The 25,296-nt window shown below is 45.9% G+C and overlaps 1 protein-coding gene across 1 annotated transcript in view; it reads left to right on the top strand.

Annotated features, from left to right (window-relative positions):
* VAV1 (vav guanine nucleotide exchange factor 1) overlaps positions 1-25,296 on the top strand; it is a 650,161-nt gene that overhangs the window by 399,447 nt on the left and 225,418 nt on the right. Inside the window, exons 8-11 of the mRNA XM_078686053.1 lie at positions 3,977-4,080; positions 5,120-5,219; positions 7,916-8,011; positions 18,598-18,666. Of these exons, the coding sequence (XP_078542179.1) occupies positions 3,977-4,080; positions 5,120-5,219; positions 7,916-8,011; positions 18,598-18,666 (369 nt within the window). The remainder of the gene's footprint in view (positions 1-3,976; positions 4,081-5,119; positions 5,220-7,915; positions 8,012-18,597; positions 18,667-25,296) is intronic.

Here is a 25,296-nt window from a genome sequence, read left to right as displayed (position 1 = left end):
TAATGCCTTTTTTTCTGTCCATCACCATCAGAAAAAATCTGGCTGTGGGAGACATGAAAAAAACCCAATGTGACCCCCACTTTGGGAGCTCATTTTTGAAAAACAAAAAACTTTTGAAAAGTTTGACAGCTGGCCATTATGACTGTTTGCACCATCCATTAAACGTTTCCTACGTCTGTCAATATAGAAAAATGTCCTCTAGGCAGGTAGACCTCTCAAAATTTGGTGGGTAGAGTTCCCTCATGATGTCGGAGATAATGTCCTCCACCATCCTAATGGAGTAAATCCGCTCGACTAACTCTAAATCAGACCCCAAGTCAATATTAATTCCCAGAAGGCTATTCGAGAATTCCTGCCATTCTCGTAAATCAGGCAGTTTTGTTTGTTTCCATACCATATTCATCCGGATGTCCTCAGCCAATAGCCACTCTTTTGGTCTCTCATCCTTAAGTCTAAGGCCCTACAGCTGTAACCAGTCAATCATGTTGTGGTGCTTCTCCAGCACTAACACTTGGGTCACAGATTTAGATCTCACTTTTTCCTTCTTCTGGCTAGGGTGTAAGCAAGTATGTAGTGTGTTAATGAAAGTGTCACAGCTCTCTGCAACACTTCCATTAGGGCAAAAACCAAATGTCTCCAACAGTCCAAAAGCCATAGGCAAACCTACACCTTGTGCTGGAAATATATTCCTGCCTGATATCTGCATGAACAGTCTCTTGTCCTGTTCGGATGTATCATTTGCAGCATTGTTGAAGTGACACACGCCCTATGTAACATTTTAAACTGAGTGAGCCGATACTGTGCTATGCTAAACACTGACCTATGGTACATCAATATCTTTTCCCAGTCAATATCAGTAAATGGCGGTTTGTGTCTTGTTCCCACTTCTCGATAATGAGCAGTTGGTTGGTCTCTTGTTCCTGCAGCAGTGCTTTGTAAATATACAATATGGGTCGTCCACCCTGCATGACATTAATAAACATGGTCATGATATTGGCTTCATGGGGACGTCCAGGAAATAGTCGCCATGTCTGCCTCACGTCTCTTGTTACATTAGCAAAAGTCAGGAACTGTCTTGCACCTATTGCAAATAGTTTTCTGGCCTTCTCAAATGTTATAAATGTCTCTCCTTCATACATGTCACCATGGAGCATCCTCCCTCAGCTCAGCCATCGGCCTCCACCTCCTGTTTTAATCTTTAGAATTGTGGGTATCTCTATATTTCGGTAGGCGCCATAAAAGGAGTCCCTTTTATAATTTTTGCAAACATGCGTTTACATAGTGGTGATATCTTCAACAAAAAGAGTTGTGCTGTTCCTCTGTAGTAAGAGTTAGATACAGGGAATATAAACCAACCTGACCAGAGTAGTCCAAGGTTGGGAATCCATTTTATTGGATCATAATGCCCTCACACTCCCTGTTGGGTGTCATGCTTCATCATCGGGCTGCTCCTCGTCTGGTCGGTGGTGTAATACCCGACGGTCTCCCTATAGCAGGGCCACTTTAACGGAGATCTTTTTCCAACAGCTGTTGGGTGAAGTGGGGGTGAGGGGCCTATTGTGTGTAGATGAAAGTGTTTTTGAAGTATTTTGGAGTGAAGGTAAAAAAGGTTTAGGAGTACCTGCGACACCAACTTTAATCAAAGGGTCTCCTACCCTAAGTAAAAACAAAAATTATAAGGCGCTTAGGCTGGGGTTTTGTCTCAGGTTGTGGCGGTCTTATAAGGGGAAGGTAAACCTGTTTCTTGCCAATTGAATAGTCTTCGGGCGATTCGCCAGGACCAAACAAGGGGTATACTATCTACAATTAAAACTAAAATGGTATTGTGGCTGCACACTCGCATCAACCATACGACTAACTCTTCGAATACCTGGTAGTGCTTGAACTACCCAGAACTGGCCCGGTAGGAGTAGGTAGGTTTACAGACTACGTGCTACTAGCACTAAATACATGAGGAACCCCTCATGTTTTTTGCCTACCAGATACTGTGAAGCCTGGTTGGTCCACAGTTCTGGGTAGTTCCAGCACTACCAGGTATTCGACGAGTTAGTCTTATAGTATTGCACCCGTCGGGTATTGCACCGTCGACCTGACGAGGAGCAGCCTGATGATGAAGCATGACACCCAACAGGGTCTGTGAGGGCATTATGATCCAAACAAATGGATTCCCAACTTTGAACTACTCTGGTCAGGTTGGTTTATATTCCCTGTATCTGACTCTTACTACAGAGGAACAGCATAACTGTTTTTGTTGAAGACTCTTCTTGGACCTTTATGCTGGACCTGTCTAAAAGCCCGTTGTCCCCGCTTTGAGTACTGATAGTGGTGATATCAACAATAAAGTATACAGGGTCTCTTGGTTGTTACTCTTCAGAGCTATAAGTAAAGTATGCAGAGTGCATTTGTGGTAACACGCTGCAAGTGATATTCTCGTCTGATTAGGTGCCCTATCTATCCATGTGGCAGAAATTGTAACCAAGCTGTCACATAGTAATATACAATAAGAGTAGGGAAAGCAGTCCTCATATGGCAACTGAGTGTAGTAAGTATAATTCTGGAGTAGCCTCTACCCCCTACGCAAGAGAGGCGAGTATCTTATCAGTTTAAGGGTGCCATCCAATATCGGTTACCTGAATTCTGAAAAGGTCTCTTGGCCGTGCTATAGAGTTTTGCAAAACTGCTGACTATTCTGGTTCACGTACTTCAAAGACTAGAAACCAGAAGAGGCCATCTAGAAACAAACGTTGCTGAACAAGCTCATGAGCAAGATAAATTGGATGTTAGAGTCCCTGAACTTGAACAGAAGTATCTTCTTTAGATGTGTATTTGAACGAAAGCAGACTCAAAGTGCCACACAGGGCTATCTGGTGTACCTCAAGGAGTTCTTATATGTCTCAATGGTCTCATATGAGCCTCAGGGCCTCCTGTGCACCTCACTGGCCTTCTACGTGCCTTAATGGCTCTTGTGTGCTTGAGTGGGGGTGTCCTTGCCTCAGAGGGCTCACATGTGCCTCGATTCTCTTTTGCCAAAAGGTGTTGGGTTCATATAAAGTAGAATGGTGTTTAGGCCACGAATATATGTCTGTCAACAATGTGAGCCCTCTACTATAGATCGATCTTGACTTTAGTCTGCACATACTAAGTATACTTATGTAAAAATGACAATCCTCAAAATCACACTTTTTTGAATTTATTATATCTTATTTTTCTTAGAAAACTCTTGGACACAGAGTACTGTACACACATTTTATCATTATATCACTTAAAAGTCCTAATCAGCACCAGAATTACTTCATTTAGTGCAAGTAATCCTTCGTGCAAAGTAAAAGACTATCCCCATTGTTAGTGCTCATGATATGCGTAATATTCAGCAAAAAATATTTGGTGCAAAAATAAATTTAAATATTTAACATCATATTATACAATCTGTCATAAGAAACAAATCCATGTCTCACCAGTCCTTTCTTTTTTGTTTCTGTGGGGGGGAGGATTTGTAGCTTTTATACTTGTTTAATTATTTTTCCATCCAAACATTATGTAGTATACAGCAATTGTCCAGACCACCGATGTTCTTTTGAAACACGTTTTTTGAAGAAATATCCAATTTTCCTTGGGGAATGTGTCTATACGTTTCATACCTGTATGCGTTATGGGTTCTTCTTAGGACATGGTACTTGTGGTGTTTATATGCGGTCTTCTCTAACGTGGATGCCTGTCTCAATTGATAGTTTTTTGTCTCCAATAAGCCTATTTTTGATTTTGCCACAAGGCATGCATCATCTCCTTAGAAACCTTGTTCATATGATTGTATTTATTCCCTTAAAGCTTTCCGAATCTTCTCCTCTTCAGTACTCTGTTATTAATGCATTGGGCGTTCTCTCTGGTGCCTGGATTCCATTGATCAGGTACCTTTCAACTGGTTGTGTGCCTCGATTAGTATTCTGAATGGTGACAATGTTTCGGTTTTGTTTTCTAGGACCTGCTAATAGTTCATCGACAATTCTGTGAAGAGGTGAAAATATCAATTACTTCCAATGGTGCCCAAGACTTGTACCAAGTGTTCCTTAAGTACAAGGAGAGGTGAGATTCATATGCAGGTGCAGGTGAGGACACCAGTCACTTACAGCTGGCTGGCAACCATTTCCTCACACACTGCCGATGTTTCATCATCCTCGCCCTCATCACACTGTGCCCCATTTCCACGGATTCACACTTTTCCCTATTTCTTCACTTTGTTTATATTTTTTCACACTCTGCCCTGTTTTCACCCACTTTATTCTTGTTTCCTCTCATGGTGCCCCTAATTTCTCACACTCTACCCTGTTGACTAACAAACTTACAAATTGTATCCCTCTCTGCACCATTGTATTGTAAATGCATTTATACATTTCTTACTACCCCTGAAGAGCTATTGAAATGCTTTACGGCAAGTAGCATACTTCAGAACCCAAGGTTATTGGGTAATCTAGTGGCTATTAGTTATTGTTTGTTATTGGGATTAATGTGTGCTCTTATTGAAACCATTCCATGCATTTACTCTGTTTTCCTTGTGACACATTGAATGTATAGGAATCAGGTGTGATAATTAGTAGGGGCTATATGAACCTATGCAAATGGTTTGTGGGATGAATAGACAGACTAAAAGAGATTAGGTATTCTTAGGTTGCAGGAATAGTGTTTTAAAGAAGGAGCAGTGTGATCTATGAGATGTGGGCAATTTGCAGAAATACAGTAAAAGGGATTTGGGCTTGACAGGCATGTTAGTGTATAGGCTCTAAGGAGATGGTCATTCTTAAGAAAGAAGAGGGAACAATCAGAATTTTAAATCAAGGTCAGCTTTTCACACAGGGTTTTAGGAATATAGTTGTAATGTCGGCTGCTTTACCTTCAGTTTGTAATGATGAATTGGGCTTGGTGGGAGCGTGGCAAGTGTAACAATTCCTTCCCACTCAACCCCCACAAAATGTCTTTTTCTTTCGCTCACAATGCAACCCTATAAGCTATTTTCTTTACATTTCAACCAAACTGCCTTCTTCCTTCATTCCTTTCCACTACACTGTTCACTCCTACACTTAAGATCACCTGTGTCTCAGATTCTTTATTCTCTCTCTTGTCTTAGGTTCCTGATGTACGGCCGATACTGTAGTCAGGTGGAATTTTCCACCAAGCACCTGGATAAGACGGCGAATGAGCGGGAGGACGTGCAGATGAAGCTGGAGGTCAGAGGTCATATAGCTTAGCTGATGGAGACACCATTTGCTACAAAATAAATATCTCACTATACCACATCAACTTCTATTGGTTGACTTCAGACTCCGAACCCCATATTTAAATCTTGAGAAATCAAAAAATTGCTAGCCCAGACCCACATGTCTGCTAATTAAATCAGTATTCTAGAGCCCTCCATTCGAGCTGCCTCATGACAGATTTTGTACCATCCTATAGAATTCTCAGAGATCCTCTCGATAAGTTCCTTACAGTACCCGAATAGTGACACGTGAGGTCATGCTGTCTTTTCAAGTAAGATTGCCATGTGACAGTATGAACTTAGACCCTGAGCCTGTTGGAATTATCCAGCTTTCAGAAAAGGACAATTCACCAATGTCAGAGGGAGAAATTAATGCTCTGTTGACTGGTTGGGTTGGCTAGACTAGCCGTGGCAAGACTTCAGATCGAAAGTTTACGTCCTGTTATTTGGGGTGCTTTTGCACATTTGAGACAATAAGATTTCTTTGGGGTCTGAGTAAGAGGCCCCAACCGTTCAGGACATAATGTTCTATGTTTGGTAGTATTTCATCCCCTGAAGCCCTCGCCATTATGGAAGCAGACTAGGTCCACTCAAAATTCTGGCAGTGAATGCATCTTTTAAGAAGCTTTTACACACTTTGTATACGTATTAAATAAATTCCAACCGCTGTGAAGGATAAGGAGAGTAAGGAGTAAAGGTATAAGGAAAGAGTTTTCATACCTCTGGTCTTGTGCTAAGGTTTGTGCATGGCGAGAGGTCTACTTTATGTTTGAATCTTTTTACTCTCTTCTAAGCTTTCTTGTGAAGCAAAAACATGATGGTAATGTCTCTAAAAATCATCTAGTTGTGCCTTTGTCCCACCTAAGGAATTTAAGAGTTTAGGGCCTGCAGGCAGGGCTTTAAGTGGGATGAAAAAACTGGGCGGTCTCTCAAAGGGGACAATGTAATTAAGGGCGTGGCTTATAAACACGTAAGCTAAAAATCTGTGCTTAGTATAGTGTGCTGCCGACTTGTATTTTGCAGTTTGTCATTGCATCCAGATACTTGATACCACAAGTAACATCATACCTAAAACAAGTCATAACTATTTTTAACAGAGTTTTATATAGCGCAAACTTGACCCGAATCGGGTATCAGAGCGCTTTACATAGCACCAGTTTCACTACATGAGGATTTGCCCAGAATCACAGGATGTTCAGCGTCATTGCCGAGACTCGAACCCAGTTCCCCAGATTCGAGGTCGACTGCCCCAGCCTTTAGGCCAAATCCTCTCCTCTCCCTCTCCCCTACTAATGGCTTTTTTCAATGGTTGTTAGTTGCATAAGATAAATAAGAAGCAACTATGGCTTGTATATAATATTGAAAAAGCTTCCACTTAAAGCCCTGGTGACGCCATGCCAATGTTGCTCCTCCTGAGTTTCAAACGGAGCAAGGAAATTCGGAGAGAAAATGACTCTTTAAAGGATTTTCCTTCCCCTACAACGCTCACCTGGCATGACGTCATACCGTAACTTCTCCACTAGTGAGAAGTGAGCAGTGTGAGCACGTGCGGCGCAATTGATGTGCCTGCTGTCACTACAGTCCAGAAAAAACAGACCGCCTGTGCCAGGGCACAAAACAGAGCCCGAAAGAGACCCGTTTTGAGGCCCCTTTTAAAAAACTGCCAGTGCTTAGCTCTGGTGAGACCCACCCCACTTAAAGCCCTGCATGCAGGCACATTGAGGTGGTAAAGAGGAACCGCAGCACACCTACTGACTACAGAGCCTGGAAGAAAACTCCAGCTTGAGGGTTTGGTTGATCCTGGAAATGTATTTATCCAATAAAAGATCTGTCAGTCAAAGAATAATAATTCCCCCAGCAACCGTGATGAAGACAAGCTTCCAGAGGGTAGTACAAGTACACAGTTCTACCCAGTACAGAGTCCTCGGCAACTGGTCAGTAAGATAAAAGCAGGTGCAGGTGTGAGCCCTGGGGAATGTGCGCAGATAACCTTCAGAAAGAATAATCGTTAATACAAAACTTTAGCCGAACAAGTGAAAACTTAAAATCGCTTTACAGGGTTGTCTCTCTTCTTGACTCTGAGAATGTTTTTTTTATCGGTAAACAACGTTCATGACGAAAAAAAATGCATGCATGGAATCACAACTCGGTCGTTACAACGACCGCGTTGTGATTCTGCATACCATTACTCAGCAAGTCGGAATAACGACTTGCAGGGGGGGGGGTTGGATTTAAAATCCAACACCTTCCCTAGTGTCCACACAGACTGGAGTTGGAATAGCAAATTATACTATTCGAACATCCAGCGCCCCCCTCCGCAAGTCGTTGTTCAGACTTGCGGAGTAATGGTATGCAGAACCAAAACGCGGTCGTTGTAACTACCGCGTTGTGATTCAATGCTTGAAAAAAGCCCGCGGGGCAAAGAGATATATTCTACAACATTAGTATGAGCTGGAAGACACAGGAGTTATAGTGTGCAACAGCTAATCGGTCACATAGGATAATCCATTTAATTTTACAGCTGGAAGGGACACGACTGAATAGTGTGTCAAGCCGTCTAGGTTTATAGAACTCCTTGTCTCTTTGTCTATGCTACAGACATGTGTGACTGATGCTTTTACTCTGTTCATTCTACTCAACTGTCGTCTGCATATATCCCTTCTACAGGAATGTTCAAAACGAGCAAACAATGGAAGGTTCAGTCTGCGTGACCTGCTGATGGTGCCAATGCAGCGGGTACTGAAGTACCACCTTTTACTACATGTAAGTATTGGACTGCCTCGACTTATGGTATTCACTGTCTCTCCTTGTGCTCTGTCACTCCTATCTCATCTCTCTCACTTCACTGATACCCACACATCGTTGTAGATGGGTGCTCTGCCCCTTGTCCCCTACCACCCTTGTGCCCTCACAGACTTTCTCAAACACAAGAGTGTTGAATGCTTGTAGAAGTCTCAGCTACTGGCAATTGCTCAGGGCCACATTTGATCATGTTTTGCCCCCTACGTCACTCCAGAGACCAGCCATATTCATATTAGACCTAACCCATCCCTCTGCTGCCACTGACTCCCTCCAGTCCATGTGTCTATCAGTGACACCCTCTCCTCGTGCTCTCTCACTGCCTCCCTGCACTTTCTGGGCCCTTCTATCTCTGCTCTCCGATGATTCCTTGCGGGGGCATGGACATCTTTGTATCCCTCGGCTATCACCAGCACTCTCCCATCCACGTGCTTTCACTGACATTCTCCCATGCCCGCACTCCGTCACTGACTTCTTGCCACTATTGTGCACTCCCTGACACCCCGTCTACGACATCCTTCTTTCGCTGACTTTTCTCGTGGTTGCGCCATCACTGACAATCCCATTCCTATGTTACTCAGTTGTCCCCGTTCCCGTGTCTTCACTAATAAACTCCCACAGCTGATGTCACATATACCCTCTGATCCCTGTGATGTCACTGAAAGCCTCCTATATTTGTGTCATAATTCACTCACCCCTTGCAGCACCACTACTGACATCCTCTCATCCATGTAGTCAGTGACACGTTCTGTCCATCGCACCTACGCCGTCTCATCCCTGCGTTGTCGCTAACGCTTCTCCACTGAGGCATGCTCCCATCTCCATACTCTGACTCCCTGACAACATGATGCCCTAACACCCCTTGCCTGGGCTGCCCCCAACACCCTCAACTCTGTGCTCTTTCAGTGACTCCCTACATCTTGACAGTCAGTCACTGACACCCTCCTGCCTGTGGTCAGTAACTGATACCCTCACATCTCTGTTTTTTCAAGTGCTTCACCCTGTACTCAATCACTGACACTCTCACATCTCTGTTGTCTGCCACTGACACTTTTCCTGGGTTGTCACGGACACCCTCCCTTTTGTTTGCATTCACTGACGCTCTGTGTGCATCACTGATTCCCTCCCACTCTTGTGCTGTACTCGCATTTTCTTTCCATGTGTCTTCACTGAGATCCTTCCATCCATCTGCTTCTACTGACCCACTCCCATCTCCATGCACTTGCTAAGACTTTACCCCCAGATGTTACTGACACACTACCATTTGTTTGCCCTCACTGACCCCCTCCCTGATATGTCCCTTGGGGCCTACCGTACCGCCCCTATGATGTCACAGGAGCCTCCCATTCTTGTGCCATCATTGACAATCTCCTGTCCTTCTGCCACCACTGCTACCCTCCCAGTCCTACACTCACTGACCCTCACATTTCTGTGCCATCACTGACCTCCTTTCATCTTGATGCCTTATCACTGACTTGCCTTTGCTGCATTAACAGCTTCCACACCCTTTGGTCTGTCACATCCACTCACACAGAAGAGGGCCCCGGATATGATGCATAGGCAGGGGGAACAGGGGAAAACTGGGAAAAGCAATCAAAAGGAGATTCATCTGCCTGAATACATGTAATTAGTGCTAATCGTCACTGATGCATATACACGCGTACATGAAACTGACCTTCCACAAACTAAGATGCAAAATTGTCAGGTATAAAATGATCAAATGTATTCAATACATCACAGAAAATGAAAATGTCAGACGGTTAATACATTATAAGCAGGAAGTAACCCAGGCGCAACCAACACAGCAAACACACTATCATTCATACAGACCAGTCCATACCCACACATACACATACGTCCTACAATATAAAGGATCAAAACATTATCAATACAAATATATACATGAAGCAAAAGCCCCCTCTGAACAACACAGTTGGTAACTCTGCGAAATCCACAATAGCTGGATATGGGCAAAGAGATTCCAGGGTTCAAGCACGACCCCTGCTGATGGCAGAAGATTTCTGCGACCAACAGGTTGTAAAAACTGATGTTTCCCCATCCCATATATTAGACAGTAGTGACCCAACTTCAAATACTGAGACTCTGGGGAGAGATTTATTGCGGCTCAGGAACCCTAGCAATATATCGAAACTGCATGTTACATCATGGAACATTGCAGGCTTAAAGCGGAATATGTTGGATCCAACATGGAATGATTATATAGAGGCCAGTGATGTGATACTTCGGCAAGAGACCTGGCTCTTAGATATAACCCATAGAGTCGGTTTCAAAACATTTTGCATGGGGGCGAGTCCCTCAGTAAAGGGAAGACCGTCTGGAGGATTAGTGATCTAGATCCGGGTTTCCTTAGAAATCACTACTTCATCTCTGGATGTATCGTCACAAGATATACTGGGCCTTAAATTGAAGGCAAAGAATGGTGGGGTCGTATATTTGTTTAACATCTACAACAGACCCTGCCCTGCACATCGTGAGTCACCAGTAATAAGTCAGTTGGACCTCACCCTCGGCTCATTGAGGCATAGAGCAAATATTATGGTAGGAGGTGACATTAATTGCAATTTTGAGCCTGTATCGGGTTTTGGTAATCTGTTGGAGGTTTAAGATCAGGCTTATAACATTCCAGAGATGGAAATTAACAAAGAGGTCAAGTGCACAGTAGCTGTGACTCAACTACTAAGGTTGACAATGGCCCATAGCCTTAGAGCCTGTAATGGGCGTCTCCCATCGGACGGACCCAATGCTTACACGTTCAGTAGAGGTAAATCACGCATTAATATAGACTGTTCTTTTTTTTTTTTTTTTTTTTTTTTTGATATACGGAAAACACATTACAATACACATTGCAGAGTTGGTTTTTAAACCCAAAAAGCATTACTAAAGAATAACATTGCACATCCATGTGAATAATCTACTGATAGGCACTTGTGTAGCGGTTTACAGAATAAAAAAACAATATCGGCGAGGGACTAATAGGCAATAATCATAAGAGAAAGAAAACAAAGCAGTCAGTACTCCGTAGCACAGTGAATCTTTAGCCAACCCATTCAGACACCGGCGCCCAGATCCTGGTTGCTAATTGCCTGCTCCTCCCCCCATTACAAGAAAAGACAGAGAATTCTAACCTATAGAGGGCTAATAGTCTTGCTCGCCATTGTGCGAACGTTGGGGCTTCCGCAGATAACCACTGAGATGTAATACACAGACGTGCCTGGGACATAGCAATAAATAAAAAAGCTGATTTATAAAAGGAGTGAGTACCAGCTGAGCTATTACCCACATCGACCCCAAATATCACTAGTGCTGGAGTCAATAAGCAGCTTATCTTAAGTGCAGAGTTGATAAAATGCTCGATGTCGTCAAAAAACCCTACTAGTACTGGACAAGCGTAAAGCATATGTATTATGTCCGCGGTCAATGAATTACAACGAGCACAAGTATTACCCTTCCTAGCACCCCATTTTGCAATTTTCATTGGCGTATAATAAAGATCTAACATGGCCATATAGCTTTGTGACATCAACGAACCTGAGACAATGACCTTACTGGCAAAATCCATTACCGGGGCTAGGTCAATACCTGTCCTGCCTAATTTAGATTCCCACTTAGCACTTTGAGCTGACAAATCATCCGGGAGAGTTGATACTATATATTGATAAAGTGCCCCTATTCTACTTCTTTTCCCAATCATCTCAATAATTGGTATCTTATCAAGTATAGCTGGTGAGGTCTTCAATTGTTTGTACACAAAGCTTTGTATTTGCAGATATTTAAAAAAATCGCGCGGGGTGATTTATATTTATTCCTAATATCACTGTATGCTAAAATTTGCCCCTCCTCTACTAGGTCACCCAGCGTATAAGCACACTGTCTTTGCCAGTCCAGCATGACACAGTCTTGAAAGATACTCGGAACCACTCTGCTGCTTTTGAATGGCGTATAGAAATTCAAATTTGGAATGTCTAATTTCTTCCTAATTTTCCGCCAGATAGAACATGCAGCGATCAGAACTTTAAAGCGTGTCCTTTTGTAATAACTAGGCTCCAAAGCTTCCAACAAAATGCCCTTGGCAGCTTCACCTAACCCTATCTCATATATGGTAGGTTGGTTGGACATCGGTACATTCGCCCTATCTCCACATATCAGCACTCCCATAGCTTGTAACATTGCTGCCCAATAATACATACCAAAGGCTGGGAACCGCCCAGCCCCCCTGATCTCGAGGAAGATACATCCATTTAGCTGCTCGTCGCGGGCGCCTATATCCCCACAAAAACCTACTGCACACCCTCTCTGCCTTAATCAAGCTATTTTGAGAAAATAACAAAGGAATAGTTCTAAACACATATAAAAATTTCGGGAGGACTATCATTTTAAGAACGCTACAGCGACCATATAAGGATAGGTGTAGATTGTCAAGTCTCTCCAATTTAGTGTTGACTGCTTCTATCGTTGGAAGGATATTTAAGTCCGGAATCCTATCAACTGTGGAACTTATCCGCACCCCTAGATACGTAGCTTCAGGAACAACAGGAGCGTCAGATATAAGCATATCGGGAGTCTGAACAACCTGTGTTTTTGAGACATTGAGCTTATACCCCGACACTGCTCCAAACTGTTTAGCTAGTTCCTTCAGTGCAGGGAATGCAGAAGGGACATCGGGTGTTATCACAACTATATCGTCTGCGTAAGCTAACAGATTGTGGGAGATATCACCAGCCCTAATTGGAGCTATAGCCTGATTAGCCATGATTTTAGAGAGAAACGGATCTATATATAGGGCGAACAGCAGGGGTGAACAGGGACACCCCTGCCGTGTGCCCCTAGTAATAGGAAAAAAGCTAGTCTGCTGCCCTGAGATGCGCAATTGGGCCCTTGGAAAAAGATACATAGCAGAGACTGCATGTACAAACTCATCTGGAAACCCCTTCCATCTAAGCACCGCCCACAAAAACCCCCAGGAGACCCTGTCGAACGCCTTCTCAGCGTCCAACAGGATCAACCCGAGGGGAGATTTCGTGACATGGGCCCAGTCTAACGATGCAATGGAACGCCTGACATGATCCGCTGTGTCCCTACCTGAAATAAATCCATGCTGATGTATGGAGACCAACGGAGTAATCACTTGCGCAAGTCGACAAGCCAAGATTTTAGAATAAACTTTCGAATCGCAATTAATTAGAGATATCGGCCTGAATGATGATGGGAGCAGCTCTGGTTTCCCTTTTTTCCTAAACAAAACTATAGTTGCATTTTGCCATGATTCCGGCACTATACCCTTCTGCGCTGCTCTAAGGACCTCAAGAAAAAGCAATTTGATATAATCTAAAAAGATTTTATAGAATTCCAGTGGAACAGCATCTGGGCCGCAGGCCTTGCCATTAGCTAAAGAATTAACAGCCAGCTCCAATTCCTCCATTTGAATAGGTGAGGCCAAAAATTCAGCCTGTTCTTGAGAGATTATAATTGTCTCCATATCATTAAAGAACTCCTCCATAACCCTCTCAATATCCGGCCTAGGAATATCTTCCCTATACAGAGCGGAGTAAAAATCCAAAAACAGTCTATTAACTGCTTCCTGAGTATCATATAATATTCCATATTGATCTTGTATTTTTACTACCTGGTTCTGTATACTGCGCTGGCGAAGTCTCTTGGCTAGAACTCTACCAGAATTCTCCCCAAACTCAAACATCTCTGTACGATATTGCAAGTACTTCAATGCGAGGTCTTTTCCGAATGACTCCAATAATTGGGCTTTCAATATTGCTAATTTTTGTTGACTCGACTGAGTTTCGTAGCCATTCTTGATATTCAAAGTTAGTTCAATCTCTGCCTCCCTTAGCTCCTTGACACGACTGCGCATCTGCTCTTGTTCAGACTTCAATCTATATGAAGTGGAACTTTTGGTCTCCCCCCGTAGTCCAGCTTTCAACGTGTCCCATACCACTTGATCGGATGCCGACCCGATATTTATATTTAAAAACTGTACTATCCACTTTTTAATATGGGCCCGATACTCATCTTCGTAAAGCAGCTTCCTTTCAAACGTCCACTCCCTGGGGGGTTTCCTAGTTCGAGGCCATTCACACTCTGCTATCAATGGATTGTGGTCCGATATAAGTTGTGGAAAACAAAAAATAGAAGAATCAATTACCACCTGCTCTGTGAGAAAAACATAATCTAACCTAACATTTTTATTATGGGGAATAGAGTGATGCGTAAACCCATCTTCCATTTTATTATGTAAGAACCAAAGGTCTACCAAGCCATGCTCCTGAAGGAGAGTCTGAAGCGCTTTAAATACTTTTGGCTTTCTACCCACATATTTTGGATCTCTAGCTAAAAGTTACTTAAAGTGTTAATGTTCATATCACCACACAGTAAAAGTGGAGTAGACCAACCTGCCAATTCCACATCCAATTGTTGTACCACCTCCGGATCGTCTAAATTCGCCCTGTACACATTGCAAATTGTTAGATGTTTACCACCTATACAAGCTTTATGTTCTAGTGTCATTGGGACGCTGGAGTTATTTGGTTGACTTTAAAATAGATCCCAGAACAGAGAGTGACCATCGACCCTTGAGGTTGTCGGTTACACCAGAATTTTTTCTTCTACCCCAATCTGGTTCTGTAGAGATCAGCAGCTTGGATGATGAAATTATTTTAAAGAGAAACAACCGAGCTGTAAAATGGCCACACATTTTCGAGAATAAAAAATCACTGGCCAGTATCTATTCAATTTTTGCAGATATCATTGCACCTTTTTTAGAAAATAAAATAGATCAAATAAAGATGACAGATCTGCATGGTATGCTAGTAAGTGCCTTAGGACCAGTACTAAGCAAAACGTCCAAAGAAAGGAAGATAGGCGAAACAGAGAGCACTGGACCTAGCAACCCGTGGTATAACAGGGTCTGTCGAATAGCGAAGCAAGAGTTAGTTAAGGCTATTCAGAGTGAAGAAATAGATAAGGGAAAAAAGGTGCAATTACAAACAGACTTTAAGAAGTTGCAAAGAGGCTATGGTATGAGGAGATCTGGGCAGACCTAATCTGTGCGGCTAAAGCCAAGGACCAGGCCGGATTTTGGAATTTGATGGCTAAATGTAATAGGTCAGGGAGAACGCAAAGAGACCTATTTCTTGATGAAAATACATGGGTGGATCACTTTTCTGCATTCTATTATGAATCCAACAGTGATTGTTTTGAATTATCAGAGGATATGATTAATAGTGCAAAGGCAGCCAATTTGAATTTTACGCTAAATGAAACGATTTTAATGTTGGAATTCGTTAAATCTGGTAAAGCTCCAGGACCAGATAAAATACCTGGCGATCTTTTAACCCCTTCGACGCTCATGACGAGCTGGGCTCGTCATGAGGTAGCCTCCTCGCACGCTCATGACGAGCCCAGCTCGTCATGAATAATGGGTTTTTGTAAATCCCAGCGCAGCAGCAGAATATCGACCGCACGCATGCGGTTAAAACATGATCTGAATAGTTGGGGTTCTTTTATAATTACCATCTCTGTAATGCGATAGCAAATTTTGAACCAATTCCAAACACGTGGAAGGGGCGGAAATAGACAAAAATTTTAAAAAGGGAAATAGACATGATCTGGCGAATTATCTCCCCATTAGTCTGATTGATATTCCACAGAAATTATTTGCCAGGCATTTACTATTTCGTTTATCGACCTGGATTGAAGATGTTGACTTACTTTCAAAATTCCAAGCTGGGTTTAGAAAGGAGACTAGTACCATCGATCAAGTCTTCAGGTTTTTATGTTTGTGCTGGAAATACATAACTCTAAGGCAAGGTAGCCTATACATTACATTTGTAGATTTGAGGGCTGCGTTCGATTTGGTACCTAGGAGCAGCCTTTGAGGCTGCCTGAGAGATCTAGGGGTACCAATTGAATTGCTTGTACAGATAATTAGGCTACATGAAGGGAATTATGCTAAAGTGCGATGGAGGCCAAGGGGAGAACTTACCAGGGAGATACTAGTGAAACGGGGAGTACGACAAGGTTGTGTGTTGGCGCCCACCTTGTTCACATTGTATGTAAATGATATCCCCACCTTCCTGGAAGGTTGCAAAAATGATTCCCCCAAGCTGGGAGGGGAAGTGATACCTACATTACTCTTTGCAGATGACACCATCTTAATTTCCCAAACCCCCAGTGGTCTTCAAAACCTGCTGAACTAAATCCTTTAACCCTTTCGCTGCGGCGGCAATTCCGCCACAGCGCTAAGGGAGTGGGGCGGCCGCGCGGCGCTCCGACGCTTATGACGGAACCGCTCCATCATGGCCCTCGGGTGGGCTGTGCTTGTGACGGAGCGGTTCCATCATGGCCCCGTCCGTTCTTTAGAACGTCAGCGCAGGCGCGAAATCAGCGCGCGCAGGCGTGGCGAGCGGGTCATGACGGAACCGCTCTGTCACCAGCACAGCCCACCTGAGGGCTATGACGGAGCGGTTCCGTCATAAGCGTGGGAGGGGTTAAAAAGAATTTAGAGCTAAATGGCCAAAGATTAGATTATGTACACAGTTTTAATTATTTAGGTATCACACTAGATTCGAAACTGACTTGGAAGCCACAATTGGAAAAAAATAGACTACTTCTGATCCAAAATTGTACTCCAATTACAAAGCATGGAGGGAGTACCTCTAAGGCTGTTTCTCCGGCCATTGAGGTTTTTAAATTCAAGGCTCATTCAACTGCCTTGTATGGGGCAAAACTTTGGGGACCATACTGTAAACATAACTTTGAAATTGGAGAAAATAAATTCATTTGTAAGTTACTGTCTCTACCTAACAGAACCCAGATGCTTCCTGTAATACTTGACCTCAATCTAAAACGTACAGATAGTCTTGCTGTATTGCGCCCCTTCTTATTTTGGGTAAGAATTTGGTCAACGGTTGGGCTCGTACAATATAAAACGAGCCTGCAAGAGATAATGAGTTTTGGTCTTCTAAAAGCCATTCCGTGGTTTCACCACGTGTCGATCTGGTTTAAAAAAAAAATAGGATTACCACATTATTGGGATGTACCTTCAGATTTGACTATGGCATGCAGCAAGGTTGTTAAGTTATCCTTCTGGAATTATATGAGCTGTACTTTCCAGCATGATTCCAGCTTAGGATCTCTAACTACATAATTTCTCTTGCTTAAAGATATACCCCAGATCGAACCATTGATGGACGAGGTATGCCCTCAAATTGCCAAATCATTGTACCTGAAATTTAGATATGGGGTTTTACAAACAAATGATAAGAAATCAAAATGAGTTAGTAATCGCAATGACCAAGATCATGACAAATGCACTTCTTGTAAACATTTGATTGAAGTCAAGGAAGATGATGCACATATCTTTTTTTTCTGTCCCTTATATGACACTCCAAGAAAAAGATGGATTAAACCACTCTGCATTGCCTTGAAAGTAAGGCACTGCAGAGAGGCAGAACATCTACTTAAGTCTGATACCTCACAACTGGTGGTTTTTTGTGTATCTAGATTTCTTGCCGGTGTGATGGTCATTAGAGCTAAAAAGGGTTTGAAACTGTGATATTTTATTTTTTGTAATATCAGACATAATTTGTTTTTAAATTCTTTAATTGTTATAAATAACCCAGTGATGAATTTTCTAAATATTTAATCTTGTGGGACAATTAGATATTACTTGTCATTGACAATTAGTAATTTTGAGGGTCGTGACTCTAAGATTTTAATATATAAATCCTTTTTAATATGGAGTTTTTAATTGTTTAAACATTTTATTGTATTTATTGTTTTATTAATTTATTGTTTTTAAAAGTGAATTTAGGACGGATCTGGGTAAATTGTGATGTCTTCCACCCAATCCACTGTGACAAAGAATGCTATCGCTAAGATCTGGATGGAAATGTGTTGTTATTTTTATATACTTTATGGCCTAAAAAGACCGAAATAAAGTTAATTGAATAGATGGATATTGGGAAAAAGGGTATCAATTCAGTGTTATTTTATCACTAGAGAGCAATAGCTGGTACAAATCATTTAACAAAAGCAATTTCTTCTTGACTTTGTTGTTTAAAATCAGGGGGAAATAGATGAAAAGGGAAACTCCAGCGCCGTATTCGTGTGTATATGCATCAGTGACGATTAGCACTCTAATTACATTTATTTAGGTAAAGGGATCTCCTTTTGATTGCTTTTCCCGGGGACCTATCACATGTCTGCAACTCAGCAGTCACTAACTTTTAGTGTTCTGTGCTCAGGTTACGGTTGCAAAACCTTGATACATTTCCTACCGAATCGCTATTTGGAAGAGGTGTCTACAACATGCCTCCTCAACATCTCAGTTGGTAAATGTTTCTTAGCCCTTAAAATTGGACTTGTAAAATAGAAAAATTATTTTTGTTGTCACAAACTCCAAATCATAGCATTTGCAGTCGTAAAAAATGCTTTGCACACATGGTCCTTTGTTCTCTTACTAGCATCCTCTCAAATGTGTTCTTTTACTGACATCTTGCCACTTCTGTTGCTAGGAGCTGGTGAAATTCACCACAGATGCCTGCAAGAAAGAAAATCTGAAGCTGGCCCTGGACGCCATGAGAGTAAGTGTTACTTCCAGTAGAGAGGGGTGGAAATGGGTGGAGCTGGAGAGAATGATATATATTGGGAAGTGGATCCCAGCAGGGTTGAGAGTGAGTGTGTGGTGAGGGTGATTAGGGAGGGACAGTTGTGGTGGAGGAGGCAAGAGTAGGGAATATAGGAATGAGAGTCAGGAATGATGAGTGAGTTTGCAGAGGGGCAGTGGATGTTAGCGTGGGGAAGTGATACTAAGGAATTGTATGAGTAGGGAAGCAAGCATTGGTGAGAATTTGAGATTGTGGTGAAGGATAAAGAAGAGGATGGTGAGTAAGATGAAAGTTGAATTGGAGGTTTTAGAGAAGTTGTTGGGTAGGGAAGGTGTCAGATGGTGTAGAAATGAGATTAGGGTTTGTTTTAAAATGCTGCTTTCTTTGGCACTAAACTCTTCTATAACTAAGGGGTCTATTATGATGGTGGGCAGATCGCTCCCGCCGGGCCGGCGGTAGCCACCCGCCATCTATGCCTGATTGATCCCCCGCCATATTAGTATGGTTGGGGGGTCCGCGGCGGACGGAAGACCATCCGCTGCATTTCCGCCGGTCGACTCGTCGACCGGGCGTAAAAGGGGCATAACATGGTGGCGGTGTCTGCAAGACACCGCCATACATATTATGTTGATGGCGGAGATCAGCCTTACCATGGTGGCGTTGCTGCCATGTAAAGGCATGCGGTCTTTCCTTTTGGAGAGGGGTGTGGGGGGTGCACATGGGCGGTGCCTGTCACGTTGTGCATGCAAATACACAACATGCATTTTTTTACATTGCGGCTGGTGCTGCTTACAGCATCACCCGCCGCATTGTCACACTGGCGGGTGCATCCTAATTTGTATGGTGGGACCGCCGGACCCATGGCGGGCGGTCCCTTTTGCCAACAAAGTCCGCCCACCATCATAATAGACCCCTTGGTTCTTTTGTATCTTTTCTTCTTTCCGGGAAACATGGTCATTCTGTAACACTCTATTCTTCTAGAAAGTTTCTTTAATTGGACAAATGATTTCAATGGAAATTAGCCTTTTAATGGTATGTGGTCTTGTGGCATATGGTTGTGTCTGGGGATGTACGAAATCTGCGTAATTTCCCTTTGCGTAATTAGAATTTTTTTTGGAATAATTACACAAAATTATGCAACATATAAAAATGGCAATTTGGCACTATACTTTAGCATAATATGTGTCCCCACATCCATTTAGAAGGTGAAGACACACTGTGTGACAAAAAAAGTGCAAAAAAAGACAAGCACCACATACACCAGCTGCTCATGTTCTGTTGTCTACCAGGAACAGTGTGTAACTAAGCAACATGGCGTAATAGCGTAATTTCAGCATTTCTGCAGAACAAGAGTAACTTGAAATGACTGAAATCACGCTAGTTTGAGCAGGCGTAAGCAAACTTATGAGGGCCCAGTTGTTTCATGGTAATTTACAGAAATAAGTAGCTTAGATTTTGCAGTGGGGATGGGGTGATGCCAATGGTTAGGTGCTGTGCTTCCAGTTACTCAGAAGGATGAGTGATCACGAACTAATAGTGCCCTCTCGCAGCATGTTAAAAACTTCTCTACTTTTGCAAGGGTAGACGATCACCTACAATGGCCAATCCCACAAACTGGTGCAAGAAAGCATCAGCTCACTTTGAAAAACAAGCATTTGCAGTGCAATAGGTCTCGCATTGGCGATAGTTTAAGCTATTGACATTGTAAATGACAAAGCTTTTTTTTCTTTCCGTTTTGATAATTAACACTTAAATAAAAGGCATTGTCATTTGCATTGCCAATAGCTCAAACTCTTGTAAATATGAGACCTATTTCTGTGCATAGAAACGGACGCCATTGTCCCGGGCTGCTTGGAAAGTGAAAGCACGCGTGGCACATGTTGCAGGAAAGCATGTTGTGCCTGCAGTAGGATAAACTAATTTGAAAATTAGCATTAGATTGTGCTGTGCAGCATGAGACACAAGCGTTCACCATGACATGTGCATTGAAACCAGCCCTGTGGAAAACCAGCATTTGTGTGTGCTGTGCAATGCGAGACACATGAGCCCTAAAATTGTTTACTTTACACCTCCGACGTGCCCTTGCACCCCCTCTCTATGCTGCTTTCATTGTCTGTCCATGTCACACTTCACCGTCTCTCTCTCTTTCTTCCCTCCTTCCTCCACGGGGGTCATTGTTTATTCTCCAGTTTACCTTGCGGTGTTGCAGGGAGGCGTTGTGCTCCCTGGACCTCAGTAAGGGCTCTCATCTCTTGCTGAGCGGAGACACCATGTACTCCCTCTTGTAAACTGTGTGATCTTGGTGTGGTAGAGTCTGTGCTCGCAGAGTGCTGCTCGCTGCTTCTGTGACCCCCCGGTGTGCTGGGCAGAGACCCAGTCCTCCCTGTGGCGCTTCTTGGTGACACTCAATCAATCAATCAAAAAAACTTGTATAGCGCACTACTCACCCGGAAGGGTCTCAAGGCGCTTGGGGGAAGGGGTCCGCTACTGCTCGAACAGCCAGGTCTTGAGTTCTCTCCTGAAAGCGAGGTGGTCCTGGGTCAGACGAAGGTGGATTGGGAGGGAGTTCCATGTCTTGGCCGCCAGGTAGGAGAAGGATCTGCCTCCGGCGGTGGCTCTTCGGATGCGTGGTACGGCGGCGAAGGCGAGGCTAGTAGACCGTAGCTGGCGGGTGGGCGTGTAGAAGGTCAGGCGGTCGTTGAGGTACTTGGGGCCCAGGTCGTGGAGGGACTTGTGTGCGTGGGTGAGGAGCCTGAACGTGATCCTCTTGTTGACAGGGAGCCAGTGCAGGTCCCTCAGGTGGCCGGAGATGTGGCTGCGTCGGGGGATGTCCAGGCTGAGTCGGGCGGAGGCGTTCTGGATGCGTTGGAGTCTTTTCTGTAGCTTGGCTGTGTTTCCGGCGTAGAGGGTGTTTCCGTAGTCCAGTCGGCTGGTGACGAGGGCCTGGGTGACCGTCTTCCTGGTTTCGGTCGGGATCCATCTGAAGATCTTGCGAAGCATGCGTAGGGTGTGAAAGCATGATGAGGAGACGGCGTTGACTTGTCTGGTCATCGAGAGGGAGGAGTCTAGGATGAAGCCTAGGTTGCGTGCGTGGTCTGTTGGCTTGGGAGCGGTGCCCAGGGCTGGGGGCCACCAGGAGTCGTCCCAGGCGGAGGGCGATGGTCCCAGGATGAGGACTTCCGTCTTGTCTGAGTTCAGTTTCAGGCGGCTGTTATTCATCCACTTGGTGACGTCTTTCATCCCTTCGTGCAGGCTGGTTCTGGCGGTGTCGGGGTCTCTGGTGAGGGAGAGGATCAGCTGGGTGTCGTCGGCGTAGGAGATGATGTTGAGGTTGTGTTGGCGTGCGATGGCAGCAAGAGGGCTCATGTAGATGTTGAAGAGGGTGGGGCTGAGAGATGATCCTTGCGGAACGCCGCAGATGACTCGGTGGCCTCGGATCGAAACGGGGGGAGGCGGACTCTCTGTGGTCTACCGGCGAGGAACGAGATGATCCACTCCGGTGCCTTCTCTTGGATGCCGATGTTGCTGAGGCGTTGAACTAGGGTGCGGTGGCAGACCGTGTCGAACGCTGCCGAGAGGTCCAGGAGGATGAGTGCCGCTGTTTCCCCGTTGTCAGGGCTCGGATGTCGTCGGTGGCTGCGATGAGGGCGGTCTCTGTGCTGTGGTTGGCTCTGAAACCGGACTGCGAGGGGTCGAGGGATCCGTTCGTCTCGAGGAAGGCGGCAAGCTGTCTGTTGACGGTCTTCTCGATGACTTTGGCGGGAAAAGGAAGGAGCGAGATGGGGCGGAAGTTTTTGAGGTCGGTGGGGTCCGCTGTTGGTTTCTTCAGTAGCGCGCTGAGCTCGGCATGCTTCCAGCTCTCTGGGAAGGTGGCGGTGTTGAGGAAGGTGTTGATGACGTCCCGGAGTTGGGGTGCGATGGTGGAGTGGGCCTTGTTGAAGACGTGGTGGGGGCAGGGGTCGATCGGAGATCCGGAGTGGATGGTGTTCATCGTGCGGGCTGTGTCTTCGGTGGTCACCGTGGTCCAGGTGCGGAGGGTGGCGGTGGGGGGAGTTGGTTCGACGGTTGGGTGCGTGAATGGTGCGCCGAAACTGTTGTGGATGTCGGCAATCTTGCGGTGGAAGAACGAGGCGAGAGAGTCGCAGAGATCTTGTGAGGGAGTGATGTCATTGTTGCCGGTGCTGGGGTTGGAGAACTCCTTGACGATGGTGAAGAGTTCCTTGCTGTCGTGGGCGTTGTTGTCCAGTCGTTCCTTCAGTGATTTCTTCTTGGTGGTGCGGATGAGCTGGTGGTGCTTGCGGGTGGCGTGTTTGAGGGCGGTCATGTTGTCAGTGGTCTGGTCGAGGAGCCAGGCTTTCTCGAGGGTGCGGCAGGTCTTCTTGGAGTCCTTGAGTTTGTCGGTGAACCAGGAGGCCTTCTTGCTTCTAGGTCTGCTGGGAGGGTTCTTCAGTGGTGCGAGGTCGTCGGCGCAGGCAGTCGGCCACTGCGTGAAGTTGCGGGCTGCTTCGTTGGGGTCCGTTGTGCTGGCGGGTGGGTTCTGGCTGAGGGAGGTGGTGAGCTGGTCGGCGGTGATCTTGCTCCAGCTTCTGTGAGGAACCTGTTGCAGGTAGTGGTGGTTTGTGGTTCTTCTGAAGCTGAAGTGGACGCAGCTGTGGTCGGTCCAGTGGAGTCCGGTGGAGTGGCTGAAGGTGATGTGCTTGCTGGATGAGAAGACGGGATCAAGCGTGTGGCCGGCGTAGTGGGTGGGGGTGTTGACCAGTTGCTTGAGTCCAAGGTTGGCGAGGTTGTCCAGCAGGGTGGCGGTGTTGCGGTCCTTGTTGTTCTCCAGGTGGAAGTTGAGGTCCCCTAGGAGGATGTAGTCGGCGGAGGGGAGGGCGTGTGGGCTGATGAAGTCTGTGATGTCTTCGCTGAATTGTGTGCGTGGTCCCGGGGGTCTTTAGATGAGGGTGCCTCTGAGGGTTGTCTTTGGGTCGGTGTGAATCTGGAAGTGGAGGTGCTCGGCGGCGGCGAAGGTGTCGTTGGAGTCAGTCGTGATGCGGATGGTGTTCTTGTGGACGATGGCGATGCCTCCTCCGGTCTGGTTGACGCGGTCCCTCCTGATGATCTTGTACCCGTCCGGGATGGCGATGGCGATGTCGGGGGCTGAGGAGGCGTTCATCCAGGTTTCCGTGAGGAAGGCGATGTCTGGTGATGTTGTGTCGAGGAGGTTCCAGAGTTCCACGGCGTGTCTGTGGACGGAGCGGGTGTTGAGCAGGATGCACTCGAGGTTGCTGCTGGTGCTTGGCTTGGCGGGTGCGGTGCAGGTTCGGAGGCAGGTGAACTTGCAGGTTCTGCAGGTGAAGGGTCCGTGAATGCGTTTCGGGGCGACCCGGCAGCAGGCGGGGTTACGGCCGGCATAGAGTGCGTTGAGGGCGGCGGCGTCGTAGGTCTGTCGGGTCGTCTTGCAGCGGTGGGGACCAGGGGTCCTGGCACTGGGCGCGGTCCAGGCGCGGACGGGCGCAGACGGGCTTGCCTTTGGCGCGCCTTCGGTGCACAATCGGCGCGGTCGCTCCGGGGGCGTCATAAGAGGGGAGGAGGGGTCAGCTGGGAGGCGGGCGGGAATAATCCAATGGGTGTGGGGGGGCGGGGCCGCACGGGAGGCAGCGGCGAGAGAACGGGGCTGAGGAGCCCGGCGGGCGAAGCAACTCACACGGGGGTACCAAATAGATAATGGGGCAGGCAGGCACACGGGCACTCAGGCAGGGGTACAGAAAAAGAGAATGGGGCAGGCAGGCACACGGGGGCACTCAAACCAGGCGCAGGCAGTCCAGGCTGCGCTCGAACAGGGTAGGAGAGCGCCGATCTGGAGGGGGGAGCAGGAGGCAAAAGACTGGCAGGCGGAGCAGCAGCGGTGGTGAAGTGACCTACACTGTGCGCCTGAGTGTGCTGTGTGGAGGATGCGTGTTCTTCAGTGTGCTATCTGGTGGCTGTGTGCTCCCCTGCACCTCAGTGTGCTACGCCGGCTGTCTGTGCTTCCTAGTAAGCTATGCACAGTTTAAGTGTTTCCTGGTGCACTGCCCAGTGCCCACTGCATTCGATTCTTGGTGTTCTGGGGACATGTTCTACTTTCTCCAAAGTTCGCTCCTCTCCTGTGTGCTGCTCGGACCTCTACCCCGCAGTGCGCTGCTCTATGGCTATTTGAGCCCTGCGTGCTCTTCCAGGTGACTATGCTCCGGGGATGCTGTCCGACTCCGGCGCTCCGGTGACTTGCACTAAGGCTGTGCGCTGCCCAATGTGCTACAATATTTCTGCAAGCCCCCACGTGATGCTCGAAGCTCTGGGCTCCCGCAGTGCTGCTCTGAGAGGCTTGTGACACAGCGGTGCCTTGAGGCCCCCAGATATGCTGTTTAGGGGCTATTCAATGAGCTGCCCCAATGCTCACCCTGGCCAGAGTGCCATAATAGGTCTGTGCTCCCTGGTGTGAGGCCTTCACTGGGGCTCTTCCCTGGCTAGAGTAGCTTTGTGCTCTCGGGAGTGCTTCTTTGAGGCTTTCCTTGCTGCTGGGGCATCCAGAGACGATGCACCCCTCTTTGCTCTGCAGATTTTGTGCTCTCCAGGGCACAGCTT

The sequence above is a fragment of the Lissotriton helveticus genome, chromosome 1_1 (genome assembly GCF_964261635.1).
Source record: "Lissotriton helveticus chromosome 1_1, aLisHel1.1, whole genome shotgun sequence".
Taxonomy (NCBI): Eukaryota; Metazoa; Chordata; class Amphibia; order Caudata; family Salamandridae; genus Lissotriton; species Lissotriton helveticus.
The sequence above is the reverse complement of the archived record's forward strand: the minus strand, read 5'-3'. Positions and strand labels throughout refer to the sequence as shown.